Below are 16,706 nucleotides of genomic sequence, written 5' to 3'. Positions count from 1 at the left end.
CACTGGCCTCATCTGCTCTGGAGATCTTCCGCAACACCGTCCACCCTCATAGTCCCAACCCACAGGGCCAGCATCTACCTCATTCCCTAGTTGTACAAGGAGAACATCATTTCAGCCTGTACTTGCATCACGGAATTGATTTCTTCCCATATCCGTTATACTTTTCTCTCCCCTTGTTCCAGCCTCTTCGACTTACATCCATGGTTTTTCTGACACTCTCCATTTCCTGACTCTAACATTATCATGGCCATCCAATCCATCTACACCTCCATTCCTCACCAGGATAATCTGAGGGCACTCTGCTTCTTTTTTGACAAGACACCAAACCAGTTCTCATCCCCCACCACCTCTGCTTGGCTGAATCTGTTCTCAAATTGAACAACCTCTCATCTGACTCCCACTCACTTCCTCCAAGTAATGGATCTTACTATAGGTACCTGTATCGATCTTAGCTATGTCTGCCTTTTCCTGGGATATGTGGGGCATTCTTTGCTCCATTCCTACGCCCTTACCTCTTTTTCCAGTACACTGTTGACTGTATCTGTGCTGTTTTCTGTTCAAACCCTTAACTTCAAAATTTCATCAACTTGTTTCCAATTTCCGCCTTTCCCTTGCCTTCATATGGTCTATATCTGATTCTTCCCTTCCCTTTCTCAAATTCTCTGCTCTCATTTCTGGGGATAAGCTGTTCAATATCTACTATAGTCCACTGACTCCCACAGCTACCTTGACTAAGCACCCTCCTACTACCCCACTTCCTGTAAGGAGCCTATTCAATTCTCCCATTTTCTCTACCTCCATCGCATCTGTTCTGACTTTGCCAACTTCCATGCCAATAGTCCTGATATGCCTTCCTTTTATCTCAAATGAGGATTCCCTTCCACTGTGGTTGACAGGGACCTTGAATCGACCATGCCCATCCCATTTCCTGCAGATCTGCTCTTACCCCTTCCTCTCCCACCCAGAACCACAACAATGGTTCCCTTCTCCTCACCTGCTAATCCCCAGCCTCATCATTTAACAAACTCTATCATCTCCTCCAACACTAAACATATCTCCCTCTCCTCTCAAGTGTCAGTCATGGTTCAGTTAGTAGCACACTCTCCTCTGGGTCAGACGGTTGTGGGTTGAGGTCCGAATCCAAGACTTATGTTCAAAAATCAAGACTGACACTCCAGTGAGATACTGAGTGAGTGCTGCACTACTGGAGTTGCCATCTTTCAATGAGAAGCCTTTCCTCTCGGGTGGGTGTAAAAGAACCATGGCATTATTTCAGACAAGTGCAGGGAAGTTAACCCCATTATCCTGGCCAATATTTATCCCTTAATCAGCATAACAAAAACCGATTACCTGCTTTTTATCACACTGCTGTTTGTGGGAGTTTTTTGTGTGTAAGTTGGCTGGCGTGCTTCCTACATTGCAATATCTACTACATTTCAAAAACTGGGACATGAAAGGCGGTATATTAATGCAAGTCTTTCTTTTTTAATTTTCTCTCCTTTCAGCATTGCAAAGGGACTGTTCCCTTCACAACACTCTTCAGTCACCCTCAACAACCCCTTCCTTTTCTACATACCATGGAAGCTCTGGAGATGCAATACCAACCCTTTTACCTCTTCCCTTCTCACTGCCCAGGATCCCAAACATTCCTTCCAGGAGAAACGGCAATTTCATTGTACTTCCTTCAATTTAGTATTCACAAAGTGATTTCATCTACATTGGAGTGACCAAACACAGATTGGGCGATCACTTTGTAGAATGTCTCTGTTCAGTCCTCAAGTGTGAACTGGAGCTTCTGATTGCCTGTCATTTTAATTCTCCACCCCATTTGTACTCTGACCTTGGCCTCCTACATTGTTCTAATGAAGCTTAATGGAAGCTCGAGGAACAGCATCTCATCTTTTTGTTAGGCACCTTACAACCTTCTGGATTTAATAGTGAGTTCAACAATTTCCATTTTTTTAGTCAGCAGCTGTTGTTAATTATTACCATTCACACCTCCTCCAAAAGCATCTTTTGTCTCTTTATTTCCCCCCATGATCATCCCGTTTTTGCCTTGCACCATGATCCCTTTTGTCCTTTAATCTTTCTTGCCTTCCAACCTATCACAGATTTTCCCTTTTTTTACCCTTTCCTTCTCCCACTTACGTCTCTTAACTTTTTCCAGTTCTGATGTAAAGTCACCAATCTGAAATGTTAACTTTGTTTTTCTCTCTCCACAGATGTTGCCTGACCTATTGATATTATCAGCATTTTCTATTTTTCTTTCATTTATGTCTTCACTTTCTATCTGAATGTTTCAGGTATTAAGTATCATGAATAGCATGCTTTACAAAATCAGAGTCTATCATCAACAAGATGGATAGAAGAAGTGCATTAGGGCTGCTCTCTGCTTAACGAAGGCAGTGAGAAAACTCCTGGAACTAGCGGAGACCTCAAGAGTACTGAGTTTTTGCCGTTTCATGGAGGGGCATTCTGTTGGTTTTCCACCAGAGTTATGGCAAGAGAATCCTGAAATCGCGATAAAACTTCAGGATCATTTTTTTAAAAAAAACTTCTATTTTTTGAAAAGCTCACATGTTTTAATGGGCCATGGTTGCTCATAAATTGTACAACATTCGCAAATTATGTAGATTGGGGATGCTGATCAACCAAAGCCATTTAGAAGAAAAAAAACCAGAAAATAATCATCAGTTAACAAGAGGAACCTTAAACTAATCACGTGATTACCTTTTCTGGAGGTTGTGCCACTACATTTTCATCATCCACAGCCAGAATTCTATCACCTACTTTAATTGTTCCATCCTAAAATGATAAATTGCAATAAGTTGGCATGAGATGTCTTTTCTTGCAAAAGGAGTCAGTAACTAAGACTAGATTTAGGGAAGGCTGACTTCAATGGGGTGAGACAGACTGTCCACAGTCAACTGGGAAAATCTGTTAATGGGTAAAACAACAGAATTAGTGGAAGGTGTTCAAAAAATTTGTTGCAGAACTAGTTTTTATCTCTAATGGGCAAGATTTCTTCTTGCCAAAAAAGACAACGATGGATACTTATAGGGCTAAGAGAGAGCATAGAAGTAAAAGGAATAAAAGGAACAGGAGCAACATGGATACAAAATTGGCTGAGTAATAGGAAACATAGGATAATGGTCAATGGATATTTTCGGGCTGGAGGAAGGTTTGTAGTGGAGTTCTCCAGGGGTCAGTGTAGGGAATCTTGCTTTTCCTGATGTATATTATTGATCTAGATCTTGGTGTGCAGGGGACAATTTCAAAGTTTACGGATGATACAAAACGTGGAAGCATTATAACCTGTGAGGAGGCATGTAGAACTTCAAAAGGACATAGACAAGTTGGTAGAATGGGCAGATAGGTGGCAGATGAAGCTCAATATGGAGAAGTGTCAGGTGATGCGTTTCAGTTGGAAGAACATGGATAGACAATATAAAATAAGGGGTGCAGGAGCAGAGAGACCTGGGTGTATATGTGCATAGATCCTTGGAGGTGGCAGGACAGGTGGAGAGAGCAGTTAATAAAGCATAAAGTATCCTGGACTTTTTTAATAGGGGCATCGAGTACAAGAGCAGGGAGATTATGTGCAGCTTATATGAGACACTAGTGAGGCATCAGCTAGAGTATTGTGTACAGCTCTGGACGCCACACTATAGGAAGGATGTGAGCACATTGGAGAGAATGCAGAAGAGGCTTACAAGAATGGTTCCAGGGATGAGAAACTTCACTTATGAAAATAGATTGGAGTGGTTGGGACTGTTCTCCTTGGAGAGGAGAAGGCTAAGAAGAGATTTGATAGAGGTGTTCAAAATCATGGGGCTGGATAGCGTAGATAGAGAGAAACTGTTCCTGCTCATAAAAGGATCGAGAATGAGAGGGCACAGATTTAAAATGATTTGCAAAAGAAGCACATGTGATGTGAGAAAAAGTTTTTCACACAGCAAGTGGTTCGAGTCTGGAATGCACTGCCTGGAAGTGTACTGGAAGCAGGTTCAATCGAGGCATTCAAGAGGAAATGAGATGATTATTTGAATAGAAATAATGTGCAGGGGTACGGGGAAAAAGCAGGAGAATGGCGCTAAGTCACAATGCTCATACTGAGAACCGGTGCAGACACGATGAGCCGAATGGCCTCCTTCTCTGCCGTAACATTCTGTGATTCTGTGAAAAGAACTATACTTTTCTAAAAAATAGAAGGAAAAACATTACTATGGCTAGATTATATGGTTAGAATAACAGCCAGACTATCTGTGCTTACCATTATTAAAGTGTAACTCTGGCACTCACACATGCTCAGTTAAACATGAAAATCAAAAATTACTATATAATTTCCCCTGCTTCGCTCTCATGGTATCTCACTGAAAGACTCGACATTGAAACAGATGAAGGGAGTGAAGGTGCAGTACTTACCCACTATATACCAACTAAACATGCTAGAAAAAGTAAGGTTTATTCCTTCAGGTGCAAGCAAATTTTTAACAGCATAGTTCATTTTAATTCCTGACAACCAACTGAAAATTTAGTTTCAAAATTGTGTAGTTTAATTCTTTCAGATGTTGCCTATTATTTGAGATTTCAAGTTGTTAAAAAAAGCTTTTTGTTTCTGTCCCTTTTAATCTCTTTCTCTTAATCCTATATTACTTCCCTTCTCTTTATTTCTCTTTCTGTACCTGATTTGACATCAAGTTCACAATTCTAACTTACACTTACTGTCGAGGTCATCTTAACCCCCCAAAACAGGTGGACTTGTTTCGGCTCAGAGGTTAAAATGTAAAAAATCTGAAACAAGTATCCACCCCGCCGTATTTCCGTTTTAACGGAAGTGGGACAAGGCAGCGCAGCCAGTCCACTCTGGCATTGAAACCTATTAAGGAGGCTGTGCTTTTTTAAAAATGTATTTAAGACCATAAGACAGAGGAGTAAAAATTAGGCTATTCAGCCCATTGAGTCTGCTCCGCCATTCAATCATGGCTGATAACTTTCCACAAGACCATAAGACATAATCTTTTTTAATAAAAAAAACCTAAGAGATTTTCAAACTTTGTACCCACCAAAAAGTTCCATTGCCCTTTTTAGCTTTTAACTGAGTTACAGAATAGAAAATATTGCAAATTATTTGTTTGTAGGATAGGGGTAACACCAGTAAGGCAGGCATTTATTACCCATCCCTAATTTCCCTTGAGAAGTTGGCAGTGAGGGGCCTTCCGAAGCTATTGGAGTATTTGACTTTTCCATTGCAGCCTGAGATAACTGGTTGGCTTGAGAAGCCATTTTGGAGAGCAGTTAAGAGTCAACCACATTGCTGCAAGTCTGGAGTCACATGTAAGCTAAATCAGGTAAGGAGACAGATTTCCTTTCCTCAAGGATGTTAGTGAACCACGCTGGTTTTTACAACAATCCGGTCGATTCAAGGTCATCATTATTGAGATTAAATTCTTACTCCAGATTTATTTAATCAATTTAATTATTAAAATTAGAATTCCCCCAGCTCTGATGGTGGTTTTGAACTCATGTCTATGGAACATTTGTTTGGGCAACTGGATTAGTAGTCCAGTAACATTAGCACTCTCCTACTGTTCCCTGGGGTACCATCATTTTAACAAATCTTTCACTTTTACCTGATTTTGGCTGGGTTTCCCAGATCTTGGGCAACCCAGCAGATAAAAGGAGATGAGAAAAGTTGAATCCATAAGGTAAGTTCCTTTGCAGCACTGCTTGTGGGAGAGGGAGGGCAGGAATATTTCCTCCAGGCTCAAAAAGCTTATCTATAACCACTCCCTTCTACCACCACCATCCCTACCCCCAACCACGATCTCATACTCCTTGCAATCTGCCTGCTCTCCTTCCATCCCCACCCCCTCTCACCATGATCATACCCTCCAGCAGCATCTCCTCCTCCCCACAACCTAACCATCATCTCTTCACTCCCCTCTACCTCGTTTTTGGAACCCACCACCTGTTCCCCTGTTGCCCCACCCTCCCCCCACAGGCCCACAAAGATGAGGAACCTTGAGGAAAAATAAATTTAAAATGTTCAGGAAACCTGTACTCCCGGGTTTAGCATCCAAACTCCTCTCTGCACCAAACACCTCTGAGCTCTGCATCTCTCAGTGATCCTTTAATCTGATTGGATAAGGAAACGCATTGTTGCTTACCCTGATCACATAGGTCCCAGGTATCTGTTTCAGCTCTCTAATAGCCACAAATCACAGGGCAAAAACTCACAGAAAACTGTGGGGAAGTATAAGTGTAATGAATGGCAAGCTCTGCTCGTTCTCCACTGACTGCAGAATCTGGGCCTGCATCTTTGTTTTGTTTCCTGTCTCATCAATAAACTTGAAGGAGAATGAAATAATATCAAAAATCACAGGATGGGGAGGGGAAAACAGTTCAGGGAAGGTTTACGAGACTAATACTGGAATGGGTGGGTTGTCTTAAGAGGAAAGGTTTGACAGACTAGGCTTGTATCTGCTGGAGTTTAGAAGAGTAACAGGTAACTTGATTGAAACATATAAGATCCAGAGGAGTCTTGACAGGGTGGATATGGAGAGGATGTTGCCTCTTGTGCGAGAATCTAGAATGAGAGGTCACTGTTAAAAAATAAGACGTCGCCCATTTAAAACAGAGATGAGGTGAAATTTTTTCACTCAGAGGGTCGTGGGTCTTTGAAACTCTGTTCCTGAAAAGCTGGTGGAATAAAGAAGATTCATGTCTAATGTCTGTAGGGGTCCATCTTGGCTTGGATCTCCACATAGTTATCATATTTGGTCCTATCAGCAAGTTGTGCCTGGTGAAAATCAGGTGTACCTCTTGAACTCTAGGCCAAGACTCAACTCAAGACTGTGGCTGCAGGAACTCTCAACCTAGGGAGACTTAGACCAACCCCACCCTACTCCTTACTCCAGCTCCACTATTTGGGGAATGGTGGAAATCTTACCACCAAAAGCCAGTACAGGAAATTTCCTTCTGTATCATGGTTGAGTTTGTGGCTATTCTGGCAGACTTCAGCTCAAATTTTGAATAGCCACGTATTTTCAGCTCCAACAGTGCAACAACTATAATTACATGTAGTATTTTGCAAATTTTGAAGCATTCATTGATTTTATAATGAGAGAGTGAGATCACCAATAAAGGCTTCTCTCTGAGGTTTTTAGTTGTATCATAAATACAGTTGGGAGACTTTTGTCTAAAGGTGTAAAACAGTTCTAATTTGGTTAAGTTTGATTTATGACCTATCCAAATCCTAAGTACTAATAGCATTTGATGTTGTGATTAAACTCATTTGTATAACTATTCAAAGTTTTGGATGAAAACTCCAGGGCCAGTTAGAAGAAAAAATACAAGTAGCACCTTTAAAAGACCATTTCTGCTTCCTTTTAACTTAATGGGCCTTTTATAATCTTTCTTCTGGCAGCCCATTTGACCCCACTTTCCTGACAGTTTTTCAAGGATGATCAGGGGACTCAGTGTCCAGCATACATTGTGCACCAGAAAATGGCACAGTGTCCTTTCCCACTCTCTTTCATGAAGCTCTTGCCTATACCAACCCAAATGGGAAAATAGCACCCAAAACTAGTAAGCATCCGACAAAGCTGATTCACCACATTTTCCAATCTCTACTACCACATTTGCAATCTCATGGAGGCTAAAATGAAGAAAATCATCCCAAGTCCATCAAAATATACAAGTGTCAAGATCTGAGACTGCACTCGAACTGCAACTGTTACATTGGTGAAAACAGTTTTGCTGAAAAACAACACCACAGTTTTAGTGTAAAAGCAGCCCATATTTGGAGGGCACAAACTGGCACTTGAGTCAAGTATAGTGAGAACCCCAGTCAGATGGAGTCTCACATTGCTTCAGAGTCGATTCAACTCTTAACACCTGATTTTCGCTAGAAATGTGGAGCACCAGATTGAAGCCAAAATTGCCACATGCTGATGCTAAACATGCATTGCAAATGTACCTTAAAAGGTTATTTGTTAAGTTTATTAAGTGAGTTTTACCTTGTGGAGGCCCCTGTGTGGGTCAAATTATGACTTTCTATTTTGCCACTTCATTAGGTTCATTTATTGTTCTTTACATTTGCTCTATATTTCCATCACTTCTTAAAATCTTTACAGCCGCTGTGTTGTCATAATATTTGTCTGACATCGAGTCCTGGGTGAGTCAGAATTTCCTCCAGTTCAGCATCAGGGATACTGAAGCCATCATCTTAACACTCCGTCACAAGATTATACCCTTGCCATCAAACTTCAACCCCCTGCCTGGCCATTGCTGCAGATGAACCAGACAGTTTGTAACACATGCTGCTTCTTTCATAAAGACAGCCTACTTTTACCTTTGTCCCATCATCATCTGCCTCCACCCTTATAGCATGTCGGTCATTAATGTCCTCACCCATTCATCTCCAAGTTTGACTATTTCTGGCTGGTCTCCCATCTACACCCACCACTTTTGTCCTTGCACTGGCTCCTAACCCAAATTTGAAATTATCAGCATGTCTAAATTAACTTTCAGTCACCTTTCCCATTGCTATAGCTCCTGCACAAACATTCTTTTGGATTTCCAGCATCTGCAGCATTTTGCTTTTGAATCCATTGCTCTGACTCTGACCTTTTCTGCATAGAACTCCACCCCGCCCCCCACCCCACCTGTCACCTCACAAAGGTTGACCATGCCTTTAGCTGCCTAGATCCCATGTTCTGAAATTCTCTCCCTAAAATTCTCCCCCTTTCAGCACGTCCTCCTCAAAACCCTCTTGAACCAGGCCTTTGGTTAATCATCCGAGTGTCTCCGTCTTTGGTTCAGCATTGTTTTTATCCCAAATTCTCTTTGATGCAACTTGGGGTGTGTTTCTATGTTAAAGGCGGTATATAAATGCAGGTTGCCGCTTTTGTGATTGTTGCCATCCTCAGATCGATGCAAAGAAGCCAGTAATATCAAGAATTTATATTATGCAAAGCTGATTGATCTTTGCACTGAAATGGATTGAATTATGGTCAATGGTGTGAGACCACCTATGGTAGACTTACCTCACTTTGCACCTGCGGCAGAGTAGTTTTAACCACTATGGGAGTTCCCAGCCAGCACTGCTAACATTAAAAAAAGTATTCAACATCGTTGAAAAGGGTCTATTCATAATGCTAGGATTCAAAAGCAAAATGCTGCAGGTGCTGGAAATCCAAAATAATGTTAGGATTCAATGTCAGAACTCCAACCTGCCTGGCTAAACAGCAAGTACTTGAAATGCTGATCAAATCGATTTTTTACCTTTACTGCTGCTCCATTGTCAGTAAGACTTTTAATGATGACTCCTTCGCTTGTGTTGTCTTCACTGATAGCAAGACCAAGGCCACTCTGGTCCTATAAATTAGATTTTAGAAGTCAATAATTTAAAGTTGGGGTACTTTTGAGTGTTCATCACCTTGCAATTCTGTGAGCCATTATTAAGTTGTCAAATAATATGCCATAGATTTTCCCAATAACTCAGTGTACTGTCCAGTGGAAATTTGCCTTACAAATCAGAATGTCCCATGTGAAATTCTAGTTTGTATTGTTAGCTGAATTCAGCAATGATAGCAGTGGAAGCACAACAATTGTTCTCTGTGTCCTTGGACTCAGTGCGGTGGGGCAGATGGGGATGGAGAATTAATCAAGGTTTTTGCTCTGGATTGTTACCCATTCTCCTACTGGAGGGCATACTTTTGGTAGTTAAGGTGGAAAAAGGATTGAGATTAACTGCCATGCCTTCCCTGCAAGATTCAAATTCATGCTAACACTCTGAGCTTATACATGAAGAACCGATAAAGGATGAAGTGCTTTAGTACCAATGAAACCAAACCTGGGACAACATTTACCCCGCGTCGGGAGGGTTGTGTGGGAGCAGGCACGGGTGGGTGGGTTCCCGATCGGCGCCCCTTATCAGGGCCAATTAAGGCCCACCCAGCGTGACGTCTGCCTGGAAGTGGTGTACTCCCTGGCTCCCTGTGTGGGCGGGGCAGGAGCCAGGAGTGTGCTCTATCAGACATGCATGCTAAAGAATGCACAGATCTCCCTGAGGCAAAGTGCTGCCTCAGGGAGATTGGCTCAAGTGTGAAAACGTTGTTAAAGGCAGAAAAAAAATATTCCTGACGTCCCCTCATGTGACACTGTCACATGAGCTGGGACATGTCCATTACTTTTATTTTAAAATTTTCTGAACACTTTAAATCCCTCACGAAACCTCATCTCGCCCATGGATGAGGTTTCATGTTTTTTTGAAGGCCGCCTGGGCACTTCGCCTGCCAGCCAACCTTAATTAGGTAAATTACTTTTTACCCGGCTGCATGTCTGTCGAACTGAGAATCTAAATGACGTGGGATGACATTGAGACGCATGCCCGATGTCACCCCGCGTCATTTTATGCATCGGCGAGTGGGGGTGGGGCCCGCTCACCGACCGGAAATTGCTGCCCCTGAGAGGGAGCCAATACTTGTAGGGTGCATGAAAAAAAGGCGTGTCTTTCCAAATATCCAACGCTTCGTCTGTTTATTGAAACAAAGCACTGCATTACAATCTATTACCTTATGTCACATTGATGGATGTATCACAGCAGATAATTTTGTTAAAGACTGAATAAAAGTTATGAAAAATCATTGTAGATATCACATGATGATGATTATTTTTGCATTGTGTTATTTTCCACAGTCATTGAAACATAGAAAATAAGAGTAGGTCATTCAGCCCTTCAAGCCTGATCAGCCATTCGATATGATCATGGCTGACCCTTGATCTCAATGCCATACTCCCGCTCTCTCCCCATAACACTTGGCACATTTAGTGTCCAGAAATCTATTTCCTTCTTAAATATGTTCAGTGACATGGCTTCCACAGCCTTCTGTGGTAGAAAATTCGAGAGGTTCACCACCCTCTGGGTGAAGAAATTTCTACTCATCTCAGTCCTGAATATCCTGCATAGAAAGATAGAAATTAAGATAAAGAAGAAAAAGTGTGCTTATGACAGGTGTCAGGTAGAAAATACAACTGAGAATCAAGCAGAATACAGAAGGGTCAGAGGGGAGGTGAAGAATTGAATAAGTGAAGCAAAGAGGGATTATGAGAAAAGACTGGCAGCTAACACAAAGGGGAATCCCAAAGTCTTCTATCAGCACCTAACTAATAAGAAGGTGGTAAAAGGAGGAGCAGGGCCAATTAGGGACCAAAAAGGTGAATTACACATGAAGACGGGGGCATGGCTGAGGTGTCAAATGAATACTTTGCATCTGTCTTTATCAAGGAAGCAGATGCTACCGAGGCCATGGTGACACAGGAGGAAACTCTGTCACTAGAAGGGTTCAAAATTGATAAGGAAGAAGTGTTGGATAAACTGTCGATACTTAAAGTTGACAAGACACTGGGACTAGATGAGATGCATCCAAGGATATTGAAGGAAGAAAGTGTGGAAACTGCAGGGGAACTGGCCCTAATCTTTCAGTCTTCGCTAGACTCAGGGGAGGCCAGAAGACTGGAAAATTGCAATGTTGTAAGGATAAGCCCAGCAATTACGGACCTGTCTGTTTAACTTCAGTGGTGGGGAAGCTTCTAAAAACAATCATTTGGGATAGAATCAGTACTCACATGGAAAAATGTGGGTTGATTAGGAAGAGCCAACTTGGATTTCTAAAGAGGAAATCGTGTTTCATTAACTTGATCCCTTTGGTTCCCCATTATCTATCCTGCTTGTTACCGCCTCAAAGAATTCTAATAAATTTCTCATGGCACAAGTTCCCCTTCATGGAGCTATGCTGATTCTGCTTGATTATATTATGTATTTCTAAACGCTCTGCTATTACATTCTTTATAATAGACTCTAACTTTTCCCCAATGACAGATGTTAACTGGCCTATAGTTACCTGTTTTTTGTCTCCCTCCATTTTTGAATAAGGGTGTTACATTGGCAGTTTTCCAATCCTCTGGGACTTCTCCAGAATCTAAGGATTCTTGGAAGATTACTACCAGTCCATCCACTATCTCTGTAGCTACTTCCTTTAATATCCTAGGATGCAACCCATCAGGACCAGGGGACTTATCGGCCTTTAGCCCCATTAGTTTCCCTAGTACTTTTTCTCTAGTGATAGTTATTGTATTTATTTCCTCACCGCTGTTTGCCCCTTGATTATTTAGTATTTTTGGAGTGCTATTAGTGTCTTCTACCGTGAAGACTGATGCAAAGTATTTATTCAACTCCTCTGCCATTTTCTGGTTCCCCATTATTTACCCAGCCTCATTCTCTAAGGGTCTATGTTCACTTTGGTCTCTCTCTTCCTTTTTATATATTTAAAGAAGCTCTTACTGTCTGTTTTTATATTACTTTCTAGTTTACACTCAAAATTTATTTTCTCCCTCTTTATTTTTTTTTGGTAATCTTTTGTTAGTTTTTAAAACTTTCCCAATCCTCTGGCTTACCACTAATCTTTGCCGTATTGTATGTTTTTTCTTTCATCGTGATACTGTCCTTAACTTCCTTGGTTAACCATGGGTGGTTTATCCTCTTCATAGAATCCTTTTTCCTCACTGGGATATGTCTTTGTTGTGAGCCATGAACTATTTTCTTAAACGTCTGCCATTGTTCATCAACCGTCTTTTCTGTTAAATTCCTTTACCAGTCCACTCCAGCCAACTCTGCCCTTATTCCTTTGTAATTACCCTTATTGAAGTTTAGCAGTTGTTTCCAACCCAAGTTTCTCACTCTCAAACTGAATGCTAAATTCTACCATGTTATGGTCACTGTTTCCTAGGAGATCTTTTACTCTGAGATCATTTATTAAACCTGCCTCATTACACATTACCAGGTCCAAAATAGTTTGATCCCTGATCAGAGACAAGTTATCCTAGGAAACTGTCCTGAATACACCATGAATTCTTGCTTCTGGCCACCACTGCCAGTTTGGTTTTCCCAATCTACGTGAAGATTAAAGTCACCCATGATTAATGTACTGCCTTTTTCATTTGCCCTCATTATCTCCTGATTTATTCACTGTCCTACAGTATAGCTACTGTTAGGGGGCCTACAGACTACTCCCACCAGTGACTTCTTCCCCTTTTATTTCTTACCTCCACCCACATGGACTCTACATCTTCTGATCCATGGTTATTTTTGCAGTTGTGCTTATTCCATTGCATACTAACAAAGCTACCCCACCACCCTTTCCTTCCTGCCTGAACATTTCCCTGAATGTTTAGTTCCCAGCTTTGATCTCCCTGTAACCATGTCTCCATAATGGCTATAAGATCATACACATTAACCTCTATTTGTGCTGTTAATTAATTTATATTGTTCCAAATATTACATGCATTTAAGTAAAGAGCCATTAATTTTTCTCTTATACCAATTTTTCCCCCTTTGACCCTATCTGCTGCTTTTTTAATGTTTGTACACTCTGTTCCTTCCTGTCACACTCTGGGTATCATTACCTAAATTGCTGCCCTGCAATGCTGCCATATCCTTTTGCTTAGTAAGCCTGCGTATCCCCTCTCCAGAGCTCTTCCCCCCTCTCTACAGCTCTAGTTATTCGATTCGCCAGTACACTGATCCCAGCACGGTTAAAGTGAAGCCTGTCCAACCTTCTAACCCGTACTGCTGCTAGTCCCCCATGAACCCACGCCAATCTTTGAGCCACACATTTAACTCCTTGATTTTATTTACCCTATGGCAGTTTGCCCGTGGCTTAGGTAGTAATCCCGAGATTATTACCTTGGAGGTTCTGATTTGTAATTTAGCTCCTAACTGTTCAAATTCTTTCATAAGGACATGGAGAGACAATATAAAATAAGGGGTGCAATTCTTTAGGGCTTGCAGGAGCAGAGGGACATGGGTGTATATTTGCATAGATCATTGAAGGTGTTAGAACTGGTGGAGAAAGCAGTTAATAAAGCATACAGTGTCCTCGGCTTTATCAATGGGGGCATAGAGTACAAGGGCAAGGAGGTTATGATGAGTTTATACAAGACGCTCGTTAGACCTCAGCTGGAGTATTGTGTACAGTTCTGGGCACTACACTATAGGAAGAATGTGAATGCATTGGAGAGAGTGCAAAAAAGGTTTACATGAATGGTTGCACGGGTGAGAAACTTCAGTTATGAAGACAGATTTGAGATGTTGGGACTGTTCTCCTTGGAGAGGAGATGGCTAAGAGGTGTTCAAAATCTTGAAGGGGCTGGAAAGAGTAGTTAGGGAGAAACTGTTCCCACTCATAGGAGAGGCAGTGGCACAGTGGTATTGTCACTGGACTGGTAATCCAGAGGCCCAGAGTAATGCTCTGGGGACTGGGATTCGAATCCCACTCTTGTGTTGGAAATTGAATTCAATAAAAGTCTGGAACTAAAAGTCTGATGATGACCATTAAAAAAAAAACATCACTAATGTCCTTTAGGGAAGGCAATTTATCATCTTTGGAAAAACTCAGCAGGTCTGGCAGCATCGGCGGAGAAGAAAAGAGTTGACGTTTTGAGTCCTCATGACCCTTCCACAGAACTTGAATTCGAGTCCAAGAAAGTTGAAATATAAGCTGGTTTAAGGTGTGTATGTGGGGGGCGGAGAGATAGAGAGAGAGGTGGGGGGGGGGTGTGGTTGTAGGGACAAACAAGCAGTGCTTCTATCACTGATTGTTTGTCCCTACAACCACACACACCCCCCCCCGCCCCCACCTCTCTCTCTATCTCTCCGCCCCCCACATACACACCTTAAACCAGCTTATATTTCAACTCTTTCTTGGACTCGAACTCAAGTTCTGTGGAAGGGTCATGAGGACTCAAAACGTCAACTCTTTTCTTCTCCGCCGATGCTGCCAGACCTGCTGAGTTTTTCCAGGTAATTCTGTTTTTGTTTTGGATTTCCAGCATCTGCAGTTTTTTTGTTTTTATAATTTATCATCTTTACCTGGTCTACCCAAAGCAGTCTGGTTCACTGGCAGTAGAAGGGCAATAAATGTTGGCCACTTCCCATGAACAAATAAAAAAAATCAAGTATGAGAGGGCAAATGATTTCCAAAAAATACAAATGTGGTGTGAGAAGAAACTTTTTCACACAGCGAATAGTTTTGCACTGGCTGGAAGTGTGGCAGAGGCACACAACTGAGGCATTCAAGAGGGCATTAGATGATTATTTGAATAGAAACAATGTGCAAGAGTATGGGGAAAAGGCAGGATAATGCTCAGAGAGCCGGTGCAGGCACAATGAGCCAAATGACCTCCTTCCGTGCCATAACAATTCTGTGATCCCTTGTTCTAGACCCCACAGCCAGGGAAATCATCTTCCCTGTATCCAGTCTGCCCAGCCCTGTCAGGATTTTATATGTTTCAATGAGATCCTCTCTTTCTTCTAAACTCCAGTGAATACAGACCAAGTCAGCCCAATCTCTCCTCATACAACAATCCTGCCATCCCAGGAATTAGTCTGGTGAACCTTCGCTGCACTCCCTCTATGGCAAGCCATCAGTGTTCTAAGCTGAACGTAAAGAATTTTGGGGCCCAGTGTTCCAGCATTGACAGATAGCAGCATAAATGGAGTGGATCTCCCCAATCCTCTCCTACCAATGTCTCTGCTAGCACTATCTATCGTAAACAGAAACTGTACTACCAACAATTAGCACAGTAGTGGCACTGAGAGTGCAGTGGCAGCTGGTGTCCTTTTTGAAACAGTTACACATGCTTAGCCAAGCTAGTTTGTTACTATGGCAATGGACTCTTCCTGTGGAATCCCATCATCAACCTCATAAGTTGTATTGCTGTATCAGACATTTAAATGTGTACCATCACTACATAACAGGACGCCCATATGTTAGATCTTAATTACACATATGAAAAACTATTGTGTTAGACTGCATGCACTTTTCAAGAGAGATACATTTGTTAGAACCGCTGCCAATGAAGGTGGGTGGAGGGAATGTTTTTGCCCCTGCTTCCCTGCTTATTAGTCTGTAAACAATATACCTCAAAAACTAATGCACAGATTTCAACGGAACTTGGCACAGAGATGGGGTATATCCCAAAAACAAACTGATTAGTTTTTGGCAAAGATGCGGATCTGGATCCAGATCCTGGAATTTTTAAAAGGGTCAGTTAACATTGGAGATAAAGCAAATTTAATTTTTTTTGAATGTTGTGGCTTGTTTCATTTAAAAAGTTGTGGGTCGTTTCATTTAGAAAGTTGTGGGTCATTTCATTTAGTGTGTTGTAGGTTGTTTCATTTAGAATGTTGTGGGTTTTTTCAGCTGCTTGTGGTAATTTGCCACAGCTGTCAAAATTTGAGTAGAGTTTTCAGAGCAGGTTGTTGGGTGTGGATTGGCCTGAAGCCTCATCAAGTGAGATGGAAGCTCTTAATAAAAAGATGTCTTTTCTCAGCTTTGTAGATACAGAGCATCGACCAGGCAGGTTGATCTCAAGGCAGTCTCAAGGAAGAGCTGCATAATTATAATAAAGTTGAATTAACATAGCATGGCAAAGGTATGTGCTCTAAGTGCCCTCTTCACTTGTTCACAATGTATTCAAATAAAGGTAATCGGTTTAAGTCAGGTTTACTCCTTATACAGTAGTCGACCACAGATGGTCATAGCTAATTTATATTCACAAGTCATACAACCTGCTCTTTTTGCTGCTGATTTCATTGTGGCTGCTCCTGGCACAGATTGAAAAAAGCTGCTGTTTTAATG

General features: G+C 41.7%; 1 protein-coding gene across 6 annotated transcripts in view; it reads right to left on the bottom strand.

Moving 5' to 3' along the window:
• patj (PATJ crumbs cell polarity complex component) overlaps positions 1-16,706 on the bottom strand; it is a 398,928-nt gene that overhangs the window by 90,137 nt on the left and 292,085 nt on the right. For all 6 annotated transcript variants that reach the window (XM_041208336.1, XM_041208338.1, XM_041208340.1 and 3 more), the window contains 2 exons: positions 9,289-9,381; positions 2,731-2,805 (listed from right to left, as the gene is read on the bottom strand). In XM_041208336.1, the coding sequence (XP_041064270.1) occupies positions 2,731-2,805; positions 9,289-9,381 (168 nt within the window). The remainder of the gene's footprint in view (positions 1-2,730; positions 2,806-9,288; positions 9,382-16,706) is intronic.

This window comes from Carcharodon carcharias, chromosome 16 (assembly GCF_017639515.1).
Source record: "Carcharodon carcharias isolate sCarCar2 chromosome 16, sCarCar2.pri, whole genome shotgun sequence".
NCBI classification, from domain to species: domain Eukaryota; kingdom Metazoa; phylum Chordata; class Chondrichthyes; order Lamniformes; family Lamnidae; genus Carcharodon; species Carcharodon carcharias.
This window is presented reverse-complemented; position numbering and strand designations above follow the sequence as displayed.